Here is a 13,537-nt window from a genome sequence, read left to right as displayed (position 1 = left end):
TATGCACCTACAGTTGTTTCCCCATGCAGATCAAGTACCCATAGAGCTACACCCCACTGTGTCTGTACAGATGCAATCTGCCGCTCTGTGATAACACCTGAAAATGAAATGAATGTGACTAGAAAACAAGCCTAACTGCGCAAATGTGGCCCATTGTAAAACAGGCTTTCTATATGCCATGGTGAATGTTTAGTCAGTTGTAATTTTGGTTTTTTTTAACTGCAGTGCATATACTAGAATTCCTGAGCACTCCAATTGTGAGGATATAGAAGATCTTAAAGAATTTTCATTCTAAAGGTTCTACACGTGGCTCATGCCAAAGTTCTAAGCAAATAAAGACAGCTCATTTCTTAAAGATTAATTATAAAAAAATTATGAGGCATAAAGGAAAGGTTTGCTCTGTGTTCAGTCTGAGCTCCTCTCATTTCCAATTTACTTTCCACTTTAACGCAGCAAACAGCTGCAAGCATGCAGAAGTGACTTGGCTTCTGCAGGTTCCTGGAGAACAGCTCTGGCATATGTTTCTTAGGCACCTGAATGACTACTAAATGTCAGGCTAAAAGAGCCTATATTTATGTACAGGTAGTTTATGTTATGGTTCATGATCAGCTATTTAATGAGATGTAATTCAAACAGTGAGGACCGAAATCTCTTCTCCAGGTTCTGGAGCCAGAATTATATGAAGCCCCATGAAATACTTCTGCAAACCATTTTGGATTGGTTCATGGAGCTTGCTCCAGTACTCTTCATAGAACACATCCTAAATTACCCATTTGTAAAATGTTGTAAAAATCAATCATTTAGGGCAGTCCACTACAGTGATTGAGCCTATTTCTTTTATTTTCTTTTCTATAGTTCTGGAAATAAAAATCACAAAGCAATCCACCATGTTTTCATCTAGGAGTGAAAACCAAGACACACTTTCCAAGGCTTGAACATCTCTGATTTTCATTCTGTGGTCTTGAGCAAAAGATGTCAAAAAACACAACAGAGGATTCGACTAGCCCTCACTCAGCTCTTCTAGGTCTGTTCCTGGGGAGCATTTCACTCATCACTATTGTCATGAATATATTAGTACTATGTGCTGTGAAAACTGAAAAGAAGCTGCAAACAGTTGGCAATTTATACATTGTCAGCCTCTCTATTGCAGATCTTATAGTTGGTGCAGCCGTTATGCCCCTGAATATTGTTTATCTCCTAAGTCCTGTGTGGACTCTAGGCTTACCAGCCTGTTTGTTCTGGCTGTCAATGGATTACGTGGCCAGTACCGCGTCCATTTTCAATCTCTTCGTGTTGTGCATTGATCGTTATCGTTCAGTTCGGCAACCACTGAAATATCTCAAGTACAGAACAAAAATGAGAGCATCGCTAATAATTTTGGGGGTTTGGTTGCTCTCTTTCATGTGGGTCATTCCAATCCTAGGATGGCATGTTTTTGCTAATAATGGGAAAAGGCAAGTAGAGGAAAAGAAGTGTGAAACTGAATTCTCTGAAGTCAACTGGTTTAAAGTGCTGACAGCTATTTTTAATTTCTATCTGCCCTCTGTCCTGATGCTATGGTTCTACTATAAAATATTCAGAGCTGTTCGAAAACACTGTCAGCACCGAGAGCTCACCAACGGATCATACCGGTCTTTCTCAGAAAAAAAACCCATACATCACAGTAAGATGAATGATGAGCAAAATATTAGCCTCCAAAAGCAAATCTTAGATGAGGACACCCCTCTTGAAGACAAGCAAAGTTCCCCTCAGCCCAAAAATATGGAGGCAGATCTTCATTTCAGTAATCCTGACAAGTCTCCAAAGGCGCTTGTCAGCAAGAGTAATAGGAAAACCCTTAAATGGAGCTGTTTTCCTCTCACCACTGCCCAGTCTGAGCCAGGCCTGGATAAGGCAGGAGAGAAGTTTGTATGTGTAACAGAAGACAATGGAAATGAAGAGGAGCCTTGCTCACAAGACAGTGACTTAAGCGATCCATCAGAGCACCATACTTTCACACAGGAGGTATCCTCTAGAGAGCACTCCAGTCCTAACCCCGAAAGCGCCAGCAGCCCTCAGGAAAAGACGGAGAACAGGGACTTCCGAGGACTGACTTACCTGAGGAAAACCTGGCAAAGTCTGCATACCCATTCCAAAAGGCACATTCGAGGACTGCATGCGAGCAGGGAGAGAAAAGCAGCTAAGCAGCTGGGGGTCATAATGGCAGCCTTTATGCTGTGCTGGATTCCCTATTTTGTATTATTTATGGTAATAGCTTTCCGTGGCCATGAACAATTTTCGAAATTACACATGTTCACCATATGGCTCGGCTATGTGAACTCCACCTTAAATCCATTCTTGTATCCTCTTTGTAACCAGAATTTCAAGAAGACATTCAAAAAGATCCTTCACATTCACTAATATTGGTTTGATTTTTTTTTGAGCTAAAAAGCAGCTGAAGAGTTCAACCAAACAAAATGCTCCAGTTTCAAAGACAAACACCAGGGATAAAGTAGAAGATGCTGGAAAACTGTAGTTTATAAACAACTGTTAGTAAAAGCAGGAAATTTACATTTAACAGTTTTAACACCTTTTGAAGAACTAATTCAGATCAAGAATCTGAAAAACTCATGGGCAATCACAGAACTATTACACTGTTGTACACATTTTACATTTTGAGATTACCTCTTACATCATGTAGAACAAAAACTGGAGATACGAATAGAGATCTTCAGTGATTATAAATTCAACTACAGAAAGGAAGAACAGAATAAGGTTTCTGTGATTGGCAAAATATATTTTTCTCTTTCAGCTTATTCCATTAAACATGGTAATACATTGCTCATGAAGGAAGATCTGCAAGAGGAGGTACTTTACATAGTCAAAGAAAGAAGCTTCAACTGTTAAAAAAACCCTACCCCTATTTATTTATAGCTTCCCCCAAATCGCAAACTTTTAAAAAATGTTAAGGCATATTGTAACCTACCGTATCTCTTTGATATCATGCTTGCTTCATTCATATGTGTACATGTTAACTTCACTGAAAAAAAAAAAAGTATTTTTATGTCCTAGAAATTTTGCTAAGACTTTCCATACTCAGCACACCACCACGATCTATTCAGGAAGGGTATGCTGTTCTTTCTAGACTTACAGAATATAGTTGATTATAGACTACACATATTTTCTTCTTCCTCCAAGTTGGCAAATAACCTAAGCGTGCAGTGGCAATATGAATGCATATATCCTTATCTTGTAGTAGGCAAACACTTCCTACTATACTGAGGCAAACTCATGGGCAACAACTGAAGCTTGCAAACCAGAAAATAAAATATATGAAGTATGTTTACCTCTTCTATCCTTTATATTTGATTGCATTTTATAAATCATGCTGTAAATGCTGGAAAATATTTCAGGAGAAACACACAATGACAGAATACTTAAGGTTGGAAAGGATCTCAGGAAGTCATCTATGTACAACCTACAACTCAAAGCTGGGCTGGCTTTGACATTACATCACGTTGCTCAGGGCCTCATCCACAGCTTGAACAACAAGCACCTGTAAAAACACCTTCATCTGGAAGAGCTGGGAGGCAGACTTGACAGAGAAGTTTGCAGCTGTTTCCAGCTGTTTGCAATTGTTTCCACCAACTTTGAACGTTCACTTGCTCAGCCATTGATCTAACTGTTTCTAAGTACTAACTAATTCTCAAAAACAGACATGCCCTGTTATACAACAGGAATCAATCCCTTCTTCCCAAGTGCAGTCAGGTATAGATTTGTTCCCAAAGGAAGAACAAATGTTCTTCTAGCACAAATGTTTTGTGCTAGTTCCCCAGCACAAAAGTACAGAGTGGCATATGCACATGGCATATGTCACATGAGCTAACTTATCAGGAAGCTTATACCTTCACAGAACAAGTACACCAAAATAAAATTAAAAAAAAAAAGAGTATAGAGAGTGGGGAGTGGGAGGGAGAACCGAGGAAGCAATCTTGGGCCCATACTAGCTGAGTATATCAAGACCATGTACTGCCTGGTTTGTGGCACACCAATAAACCATTTGTGATGGTTTAGCCCAAATCACCACACAGCTTCTCGCTCACTCTCCCCCTCCCCAGGGGGATGGGGGAGAGAATTGGGAAGGAAGGAGAACTCGTGGGTTGAGATGAAGACAATTTACTAAAATAAAAGGGAAAACTACAATAATAACAGAATATAAGGATATTAAAAAAAATATACAAAGTGAACAATATGTGTTTTCTCACCACCCGATGTCCCAATGACCGATACAGCCCGTCCCGAGCAGCGATCACGGAAACAAACCCGAGCAGCAAGCAAAGGAGCAAAAGGGAGCCAGCAAGGTAGGGGGAACGATGCCAGCCAAAACAAGCAGGAAGGATGGATGCCAGGAAGGCAGATACCCACCCTCGCCTGCCCCCACTTATATACTGAGCATGACGTTTATGGCATGGAATACTCTCTTTGGCCAGTTTGGGTCAATTATTCTGTCTGTCTTTCTCCCAGCTTCCTGCATCTGCAAATTAGCGAGACTCGGAAAGCAGGACGGTGTCCTTGGTCTCATTCACAACAACTGGTATCATCAGGGTGTTTATGAACATTCTTCACACACAAAATCCAAAACATACCAGCTACTGAGAGGAAAAATTAACTCTATCCCTGCCAAAACCAGGACACCATTCATTCCTATTCTTCTGCTGTGGAACTAAGTAAGAGAAACACTTTGAGCAAACACTGTGGAGTATGTTAGTTTTAAGAAGAAATCCCAGAACCAGGTAACTTCAACAGCTAAAGCCACATTTGCATGCAATGGTGAGTTTATGTCTTTTCCATACATTTCGGTAAGGATGATTAGAGAGGCATCCTGAAGGTTTAATGTAAAAATAATTTATCATGTTGTTCTGATGAATTTACCACTTCCTTAAGGTTTTCTTGCTTCTGAAATTGCTCAGTTACCTTAACAACAAAATTCCGTTGGAACTGGACCTCCTTCAACTGAGTACTGTCAAGAGTTTGGCGGGATGAGTTGAAAGGATGTTCTGTGTAATACCTTTATTATATCAGAAGTGAAAATGGTAGTTTAATGGTTGGAGAAGAAATTCTGAATTCTACGTTCTTAATTAATGATCTTGAGCTACTTAATAGTCCCTCTGTGCCATTTCATAAAGTGAATATGACAAGACTTACAGTAACAATGCAACACTCACCATAATGTTTGCATGACACTCATGAATTTTTGATGTAATACACTAAATGCAAAGTATTATTATCCTCTGTCAGTTTTATTTCTCTGAATTAAACACCTGAATGTCCACAGTTGTATTTAAAGTATTAAATATTAAATAAAGCCCTAATATCTCTCCATTTTAATAAACTGGAAAAATATGTTAAAGGAATAAACTTAAATTCAGTCTATTTCAGTGTAACAAGGTTCGGAGATTAGTTGACTTTGGTCTCAAGTAGCATGCAGAAAAAACTGCAGCTGGGGAATTCAAATCTAGGAGAAAAAAAGGCAAAATACAGAGACAGAATATAGAAGCAGCAAAATTCATTCCAGAATTCGGACAACTTTTTCACTGCAGAAGAAGTATCTGCATTAGTAGTAAAATACACCTTCTTTTGGACTTCAAAGCAGCATCTTGTGAAACATACGCTCTAGTCCAATGGCCTTCCCCAAACAATTGCTCAGATTCACAGCCATTATGATGTTTTTTCCTCTTGTGATATACAACAGCAATTCTAGCCAAAATGGACAGTAATTTAGACAGTCCTTGAGGAAATAAAGAAAGCAGCATACTAAGTCAGCCACAGTTATTAGTGTACACTGCTGAAACATGCTCACCCAAGGGCTACTTAGGATTATCAGTAAGTCTATCCTCCTGATCATGACAATCGGCTTTTCTGACTTTAAAATCTATTAATACATGAAACAGCAACCGAAACAAAATCACTGAAAATTGGTCTAAAAATTATGATGAGTACAACAAAGAATACCTCTGGCACAATTAAAGAACATTCAAAGACAGAACAGCTAAGCCTAGCCAAATAAAGCTGCTTGAATATTTTTTATCTCACTTCACTTATCCATAATCTTAGCATAACTGTGTTAATACCAAAGACGGGGGAAGTTATCAGAACGGGCTCCTCTGATGTGATAGCTATAACAGATAATAATAAAATAGGAAAACAGGATACTTCCAATTAGCAAGGCACCTAACAGGATTCATCAGTTTATTTTACTGAATAGGCAATTCAAGTGGCTCTGGATGTAAGAGCAGCAGAGGACAGTAAATCGGGGTAAGGAATGGAGAAGCCTAGTACCACGTGGGGCCGAGTCTCAAGAGAATACTCCAGGTGTGGTTTCCTGCAAAATATTTTCAGTGTTTTCAAGTTAATAAACAAGGTCAGAGGACGCACAGCTTTAAGAGAACATAACAATTTTCTTGTAGTTTTTTGGACTGGAGTTCTACTTTGATTAAGGTCTGGTGAGAACAACCAACTTCGCTTTTAAAAGGCAGAAAAAAAAAAGATACTCTTACATTTCTTTTCTGTGTCAACGGTGACATCTAGTGGGTAATGAGAAGAATTCTGGGCTTCTACATCAAATAGTGCATATCACGGAAGTTTATTAAAAGGAGAGGTGCAATTAGCAAGTGGATGGTGCCATCTAGTACATGTTTCTTTTCCCATACGATTTTCAGGAAATGTGGCACTCAATAAAGGCAACATTAGTGTAGGTGCACATTTTGGCTTCATTCCATCATCTAAAAGGATTCCATTACATTCTCTGTGAGACTACTTTGTGGTGCACTTTGTGATAGCAAAATAAATGAAAATAACTGGAAGATTCACTTTTAAAATGTATTTCTAATCCCAAGATATTAACACAGAAGCACCATAGACACCTCTGAATAGTTCTAGAGCAAGTCCCGAATTCTGCAGATTGCTGTATCTATCAGAGATGCCAGAGGACTAACCTCCTAACTTAGCTGGGATGGCTTAAGTTCCTAAAGACGAAGTCTAAGGATACACTTAAATGTTTCAGTCCATGCATTCCCTCCATCAGAATGAGTTCATTTGGAAATGCCAAGTTAAGTTTAAATACTATGCGCACACATTCACTTTCGTTTATTCACTAAGTACAATGACAACATTCTTAATTTTCATCAAATTATTTGTCTATTGAAGAATTAGAAGGTAAAAAACCCAGAAACAATTAATGCTAACACTGCATGAGAAATAGCTCATGAAAAATAGTTTACACTTCTGATACCACATTCCAGATTATCTTTGAAAATGATACATACCTGACACCAGAATAAATAATTTCTACACAGTCGTCTGACAGCCTAAAATAGAAATACAAGAAAATCAAATGTGAGAGGTACACTCTATACATACACAGACACATGAGCACAAATACAGGGTTACTACAACATTGCCAGTGAGCTCTCCACCAGTTAGAAAGTGTAACAGTTCCCACTGACAGAGATGTACTTTGTGTATGGTAAATCTGCTAAATCTACCAATGTTTCCATTTTTAACATTTGTATCCCTCATCATTTTGTTTTGTCTACCAACTATCCTGTCTGTAAATCTTTACATTTCAAGTAAACTGTGCTTTAAAAGGAATACCCACGACTGTAGGTTGGCACCGTGTTGTTAAAGCGAATGCCTACTCTTCCGTGACATTGAATACCTGGAGTGAGATCAGATGCTTTTTGTTTTGATCAGGCATCACTAGTCTTCAAAAACAACACAGACCTGGGCAACTGCAAGAGGATACCTTTTCCAGCATCCTCCTACTTTCTTCCTCTACTGATTCCAGTATTCATTGCTACAACAGACTTTTAATTTTGCAGTGTTCCCCTCTTGCAGCAGTAACAGGTGTACAGCACAGGACTAGACCACTTTTGACAGTGGTTTTTTGTAAATAAATTGATAGGCTAGTTCTGCCAGGTTCTGCCTGTATTCTGTGATCTTGTTCACTGAGAATGTTGTATAAAATTAATGTAAATCCTTAAACAGAAAGCACTATATAAACCTAAATAAATATTATTTTTATTAAAACTTAGGATCTAATCTGAACTAAGTAGTTCTGAGAAGTTACCTACTCCAAATCATGTTGAGTCAATATTCCCCGAGATGGATGAGTTTGAATCTGCTTCTATTTTATTCTCATCTTCAATTCCAGGACGATTTTTCCTTGCTGTGAGATTTTACTTGGGGAAATTGAAAGTCCTAGCTGCAGAAGTACATGCCAAAAACACCCTTGTTTTTAAAGAGCCTGTCTTCTAGTTTTAATAGATTACTCTTCTCATGTTTGTTACAGACGCCTTTATTTGCTCATAGCAAGATCTCACAAGGTAAACCATACCTGCAACAACCAATCAACTCCAGCCTAAATCCCACATTAACTTCGTTACAGCCACTTTCCTGAAGATCCCAGGCTCAAGGAGAGCTTTGGCTGAAGCTGCCTTTTTCTCTTACATTGTAAGACATCACTGCGGTGTGCTCATATGTATATGTCAGCAGTGTAAATCTCAAGTTTATTTCCCAAGTCAGCTAGTTCACATTAAAAATGATAGTCCAAGACTGCCAGCCTACCAGACGCATCTCCCATTTCCCTGAAGCTAGAACCGTTGTGCAGAGACCTAATTCCTAGGGTCTGACTTCTTTTCAGGCATGACATGTCTAGTTGGGACGTATGGGGATGTGGGCTCACAGGAGAGTGTCCCTCTGCCCTGTACTGGTATTATTTCTCCTGACCTATGTTATGTGCTGACAGCTGTTTCATAAGCCACGTTATGAAACTGGAACTGTTCAAAGACTACAAATCCATGCTAGGTTACAGTTGTATGGAGACAGGGTAACAACATTCCAGCTATTTTTATAAGATGTCATCAACGTTCCCTTTATATTTCATGTAAAAAGAGAATACAAAGACCAAAAAGTGATAAAATAAAATCTTTTCCAACCTTGGGGAAATAAACTGCAGCACTGAGTTTATGAAGTGTCCAACAGAGTAAAGGTATTGCCAATACTAATAAAGTGAGCGGCATGCAGAATGAGGAATTGTACAATTTTACGGAAGTAATGCAGTTACAATCAAAGAATAGCATCTATAGCAAACTTCCCAAGTTTATTCCAATTTGTTTTATCTGTGAAATTCCTGGAAGGTCTATTCAGCCCATGCTCCACAGCAAGGTCCTCTCTCTAAACATCAGGTCTAAATTTGCATAACTGGCAGCATTGAAAATTTTCCCCTAATGCTGCCAGAACAATTGACTTTATGTGACCTTATCCATGCTTATCTGGCTGGCGGCTTTTCCTCTGAGGCATGCTCCCAATTTTGCTGGCAGTTTCTGTGATATGGGGGTTACTGCAGCATTGCGTGCTCCAAAACAGAAGGCAGCTCTGGCAAATGTTTTTCCCTGATAGGTAAATGACATAAACTATCTAAAAAGGTAATGTTTGTTTTGTAGAAAACAAACTTTGTTTTGTATTTTAGATCAGCAAAAATCAATACAGACTAATTTTGAAGGATTAGGTTGGAAGAGACTTCTGGATGCCACCTAGTCCAACCTCCGTCCCGAAGCAGAGCTAACATCAGCGTTAGACCACGTTGCTCAAAGGCCGCTGCAGCCAAGTCCCCAAGGATGGAGTCACCCCGAGAACCTATTCCAGTGCTTAACCAGCCACGTTAGGGAAATTTTTCATTTGGAATTGTCCTTGTTTTGACCCATGCCCTTTTCCTTCCCCTGTTTGCTGTGCATCTCTGAGAAGAATTTGCCTCCATCTCCCCCACTTCAGCTTACACAAGACTTCCATTAGACCTCCTTTAGCCTTGTTTTCTCCACACTAGGCAAGCCCAGCTCCTCCAGCCTCCCGTGCCCCCTCCTCCAGCCCCCAGCCCCGTTCAGCGACCCTCCGCCGGCCTGGAGCTCTCCCGTCTCCCGGGGAGGGCGGCGGGGGACGCGGCCCTGGCCACGCCACTCCAGAGGCAGTCACCGGACGGCTCGACTAGGGCAGCGGGACCATCTGCAGAGCAGAGCACCCTGGTGCCGGTGCCGGGAACGGTGGACCCGGCTGACCGGATCTGACCGGATCTGACCTGACCACACCGGACCGAACTCCGCAACCCCTCCCCACCTGGCGGGAACCGCGGCGCATGCGCACCGACCGCCGCCTCGCACCGCCCTCACCTCCCGCGCTCACGTGCCCGAGGCGGGCTGACGTCACTCTGCCGCGCCGCCAGGCGAAGCGGGAAGTGGTGAGCGGTCCCTGCGCCTGCCGCTTGCGCCGAGGGTCCTCCGCGTTCCCGCCTCCGCGTTCCCGCCGGCCTGGTGTGTGCCGGGGGCCTGGGCGTCGCTGGGGCTCCGGTCAGGAGTGGGCGGGTGGAGGCCGCCTGGCGCAGTCCTGTGCCCTGAGGGGCCGGGAGCCGGGAGCGTGCGGGGCGGGTTGGCCCCGGGTGCGGAAGGCCGCCCGTCGGTGTCAGGAGAGCTGTCAGAGGGAGAGGCTTGGGAAGAAAACGGGCTTGGTAACGGACACCGGAGGAGCTTAACGTCCTTCCGCCCCAAACCAGCTTTTTTGAAAGTGCCCCTCGCGTAGCGGGAGGAAAGAGGGATTTTCTGTGTCACCTGGATGTAGAGGTCTTCAAAACAGTCAACTCTGGATAAGAGTAAGAAGCTGTGTAGGAAACTAGGTTTTAGGGGCTTATGTGAATTTGTTTTAAAGCCTGTAACTTTGTTATAGTTTTAAAGGCTGCTAAACAGCTCATCGTACTTCTACAGCAGATTAATTAAGTCTGTCAAGGGGAAGACAAATGCTGTTTAAAGTCCTGGTGTGTTTTTCCACTTCGTATATTCCTCCATCAGATCAGTTTTTAATGCCTGCATATTTAAGAGCAAGTGCTAGAACTTAGACTAGTGGTAGTGCATCTGTGCTTTGGGTTATCCCTGCTGCGTGCTTGTTAGATTTCCTACCGGTCACTGGGCTCAGGAGTGCCTGAAGCGTACTGGTAGATGTTTTCACTTCAAGCACATTTTTCAGCTGGGCTCTTTTGAAACTCGGAGTTTGTTCTGTATTTAGCATGGTATCCCAGCCCCTTGCGGGGGGTTGGACTAGATGACCTTTGAAGGTCCCTTCCAACCCTAACTGTTCAATGATTCTAAAATTTTGGATATATTTTTTTTTCTTTATTTTATTCTCCTAGTGACACTTACTACTATTAGGGGCTGTATGTGAATTTCTGTATGCAAGGTCTACAAAATGTATACATTTCTTTTTTTATTCCAGCATTCTAAAAACTGTTGCAGAGGTTTACCTTGGCTTGTGATCTTACATTAAGAAAACATGTGAATATTTACATCAAAGTACATTAAAGAATATTTTCAAAAGTGTCAGTACATCAGAGGTTGTATATGCTGCCCTGCATAGCATAGTGAGGCCTCCTGTTTTTATTCCTTCAGTTTTACAATAACTCTTCAGGTACAATAGTAATGAAAATAAATAGGGTGTTAAAACAAACGTTGGGTATATCACATGCTTACGAGGGGGGAGGGACGGGGAGCGAAATGAAAACTTTACCTGTTTGAAAAGGTGAAAAAAGACTTGACAATTGAAGGGAGGGGGAGAGAGACTACAAAATGGCGTATGTGCAATATACCAGTTAAAGCAAGACATCATGACAGAACTGAAACATATAGCTTTCACTGTGAAAAATATGGAAAACCTCAAATCTATACCCAGAAAACCACATTCCACAACTTACCAGCAAGTGAGGAAAACATTTACACTAGAAGGAGATAAACTGTGTAAACTGAACGTAGAGGGGATAGCTGGATGACACTGAGGACTTTGTTTAAGGAAATATTGTGTGAGGAAAAGCGTAACTGTGTCTTTCTCAAATCAGCTTTGACATATTTCAGAAATTCTCTTGGAGAATATTTGGCAGTTATTAAGAAATTAAAACCACCTCTCTTTCCCTTCTCCCTGTTCCAAAAAGCATGTAAGGTCTCTTTCTTTTGCACAAGTGACCTCACAGGATGGTAAATTTGGAACTGTTCAATTCAATCCAAGCTACAGTACAGGAAAACTGCGGTGCATCTATTTAGATTGGTGTCAGATAAGTTAGCTGTGCCAGGAACCTGATTTTGGCTTTTCTTTGTGTAAAGTCCTACCATTGATCCATGTGAAGAGGTAACAGGGGTGTTGTGAAGGGTCAGTAACAGAAGTCAATCACTTGCGGTTATGTTCTGCAAACTAAAAAATTTCATCTTTAAAATTAGTTAATTGAAGGAATAGTTTCAAGAGTGTGTGAGTTCAAATGGTTGATTTAATGAGCATTGCAAACAAAACCTATCAATTCACATAGCTATCGAGCTCCCTCCTGGACTTGGAAAACAGCAGTTACTAGCTTGGTAGATGGATGTGTTGTGTTAAATAGATATGAGCATCTGTTCGTATCTTTGTGAGGAGTTTTAAAACTACAATTTTAAAATCTCGTTTTTAATGTGTAGCAAACCCTTGTTTTGTGACATCTATGCTTATCTCAGCTAGACAGTCAAAGACAGAATGGAATGCTAAAACGGAGGACTTTCCCTCCCTGGTTTTCTATTTGAATACTCCATCTCATGGACTGTGTTTCTGAAACTTGCATCTTGATGTGTGTAGGTACAGACACGAAGAGGAATACTAACAGTAAGTAAAGGAGATTATTGAGGGCAGCATTTTTATTTGGTAAGTTTTCAAGAAAGCAAGCAGAGTAAGCTGAATCACCTCAGAGTGAAGTGAGTGCTGCTGCTAACAACGTGAGCAAGGGGACTGTTATGCCTTGTTGAAGTAGAGACTTCTCATAGCCCACTTTAGATGTTTTACTCCGCATTCTGGGGTAGAGTCTAAAATTCTGAAATTTGTAAGTGGTGTGAATTGAAGACTATGTGCTTATAGGAATACCATTCAGCCAATATGGAGTAGTGATTAGGATTATTTAAAAAAAAAACACTCCCCATATGCAAAGACCTTTAGGAGAGAAGAACTAATCTAGAAATAGAAATAATCTAGACTTGTACATCACGTTGACTTTCTAATGGCTAGTGCAACTGCTCAGAAAGTTCTAGGTTCTGTTTCCAGCTTTGCCCTTTGCTGGCTGCAAGAGTTTTCCTGGTTTTAGTTTCCCTTTGCTAGCTTTACGTGTTAATTTGTAAATGCTTTATGAGTGTTTAGCTCTCACCACAGGCTGAGAGTGAAGACATAGCTAAAAAAAAATGTTAGTTTGGATTTTAAATGCCATCAGAACTTAAATAGTACTAGTAGGGTTTTAGATGGATAGTTAGATGTCAGAAGGAATGCAGATACAGTTTTTAGCATGTTGTTATTTTTATCTGTGGCAGCATAATACAAGATCTAACTCAGAAGCACATAGTTCAGATTTAGTATCCTAAGTAATAGGAGGAATCATGGAATGTCTGTCAGGAAATCAAACCCTTCTAGGCAGCTTGGCCAAACAGGACATATACTTGCCTTTTTATCTAGAAGA

General features: G+C 40.8%; 2 protein-coding genes across 4 annotated transcripts in view; both read left to right on the top strand.

Moving 5' to 3' along the window:
• Positions 1–463: 463 nt before the first annotated feature.
• Positions 464–3,767, top strand: HRH1 (histamine receptor H1). The gene has a single exon (XM_010116503.2). The coding sequence runs from the start codon at positions 973–975 to the stop codon at positions 2,398–2,400; it is 1,428 nt and encodes a 475-aa protein (XP_010114805.1). The 5' UTR covers positions 464–972; the 3' UTR covers positions 2,401–3,767.
• Positions 3,768–10,364: 6,597 nt separating this feature from the next.
• The window catches only part of ATG7 (autophagy related 7), a 103,748-nt gene continuing 100,575 nt past the window's right edge, over positions 10,365–13,537 (top strand). Inside the window, exon 1 of one of the 3 annotated variants that reach the window (XM_086755708.1) lies at positions 10,365–11,487. The gene's annotated coding sequence lies outside the window, so the exon portion shown is untranslated. The remainder of the gene's footprint in view (positions 11,488–13,537) is intronic. The other 2 variants (XM_086755706.1, XM_086755704.1) reach the window with 2 other exon arrangements.

The sequence above is a fragment of the Chlamydotis macqueenii genome, chromosome 10 (genome assembly GCF_036417535.1).
Source record: "Chlamydotis macqueenii isolate bChlMac1 chromosome 10, bChlMac1.mat, whole genome shotgun sequence".
Classification (NCBI taxonomy): domain Eukaryota; kingdom Metazoa; phylum Chordata; class Aves; order Otidiformes; family Otididae; genus Chlamydotis; species Chlamydotis macqueenii.
This window is presented reverse-complemented; position numbering and strand designations above follow the sequence as displayed.

Coding starts and splice junctions, on each gene's coding strand:
- HRH1 (XM_010116503.2), top strand. CDS start 973: ATGTCAAAAAACACAACAGAGGATTCGACTAGCCCTCACTCAGCTCTT.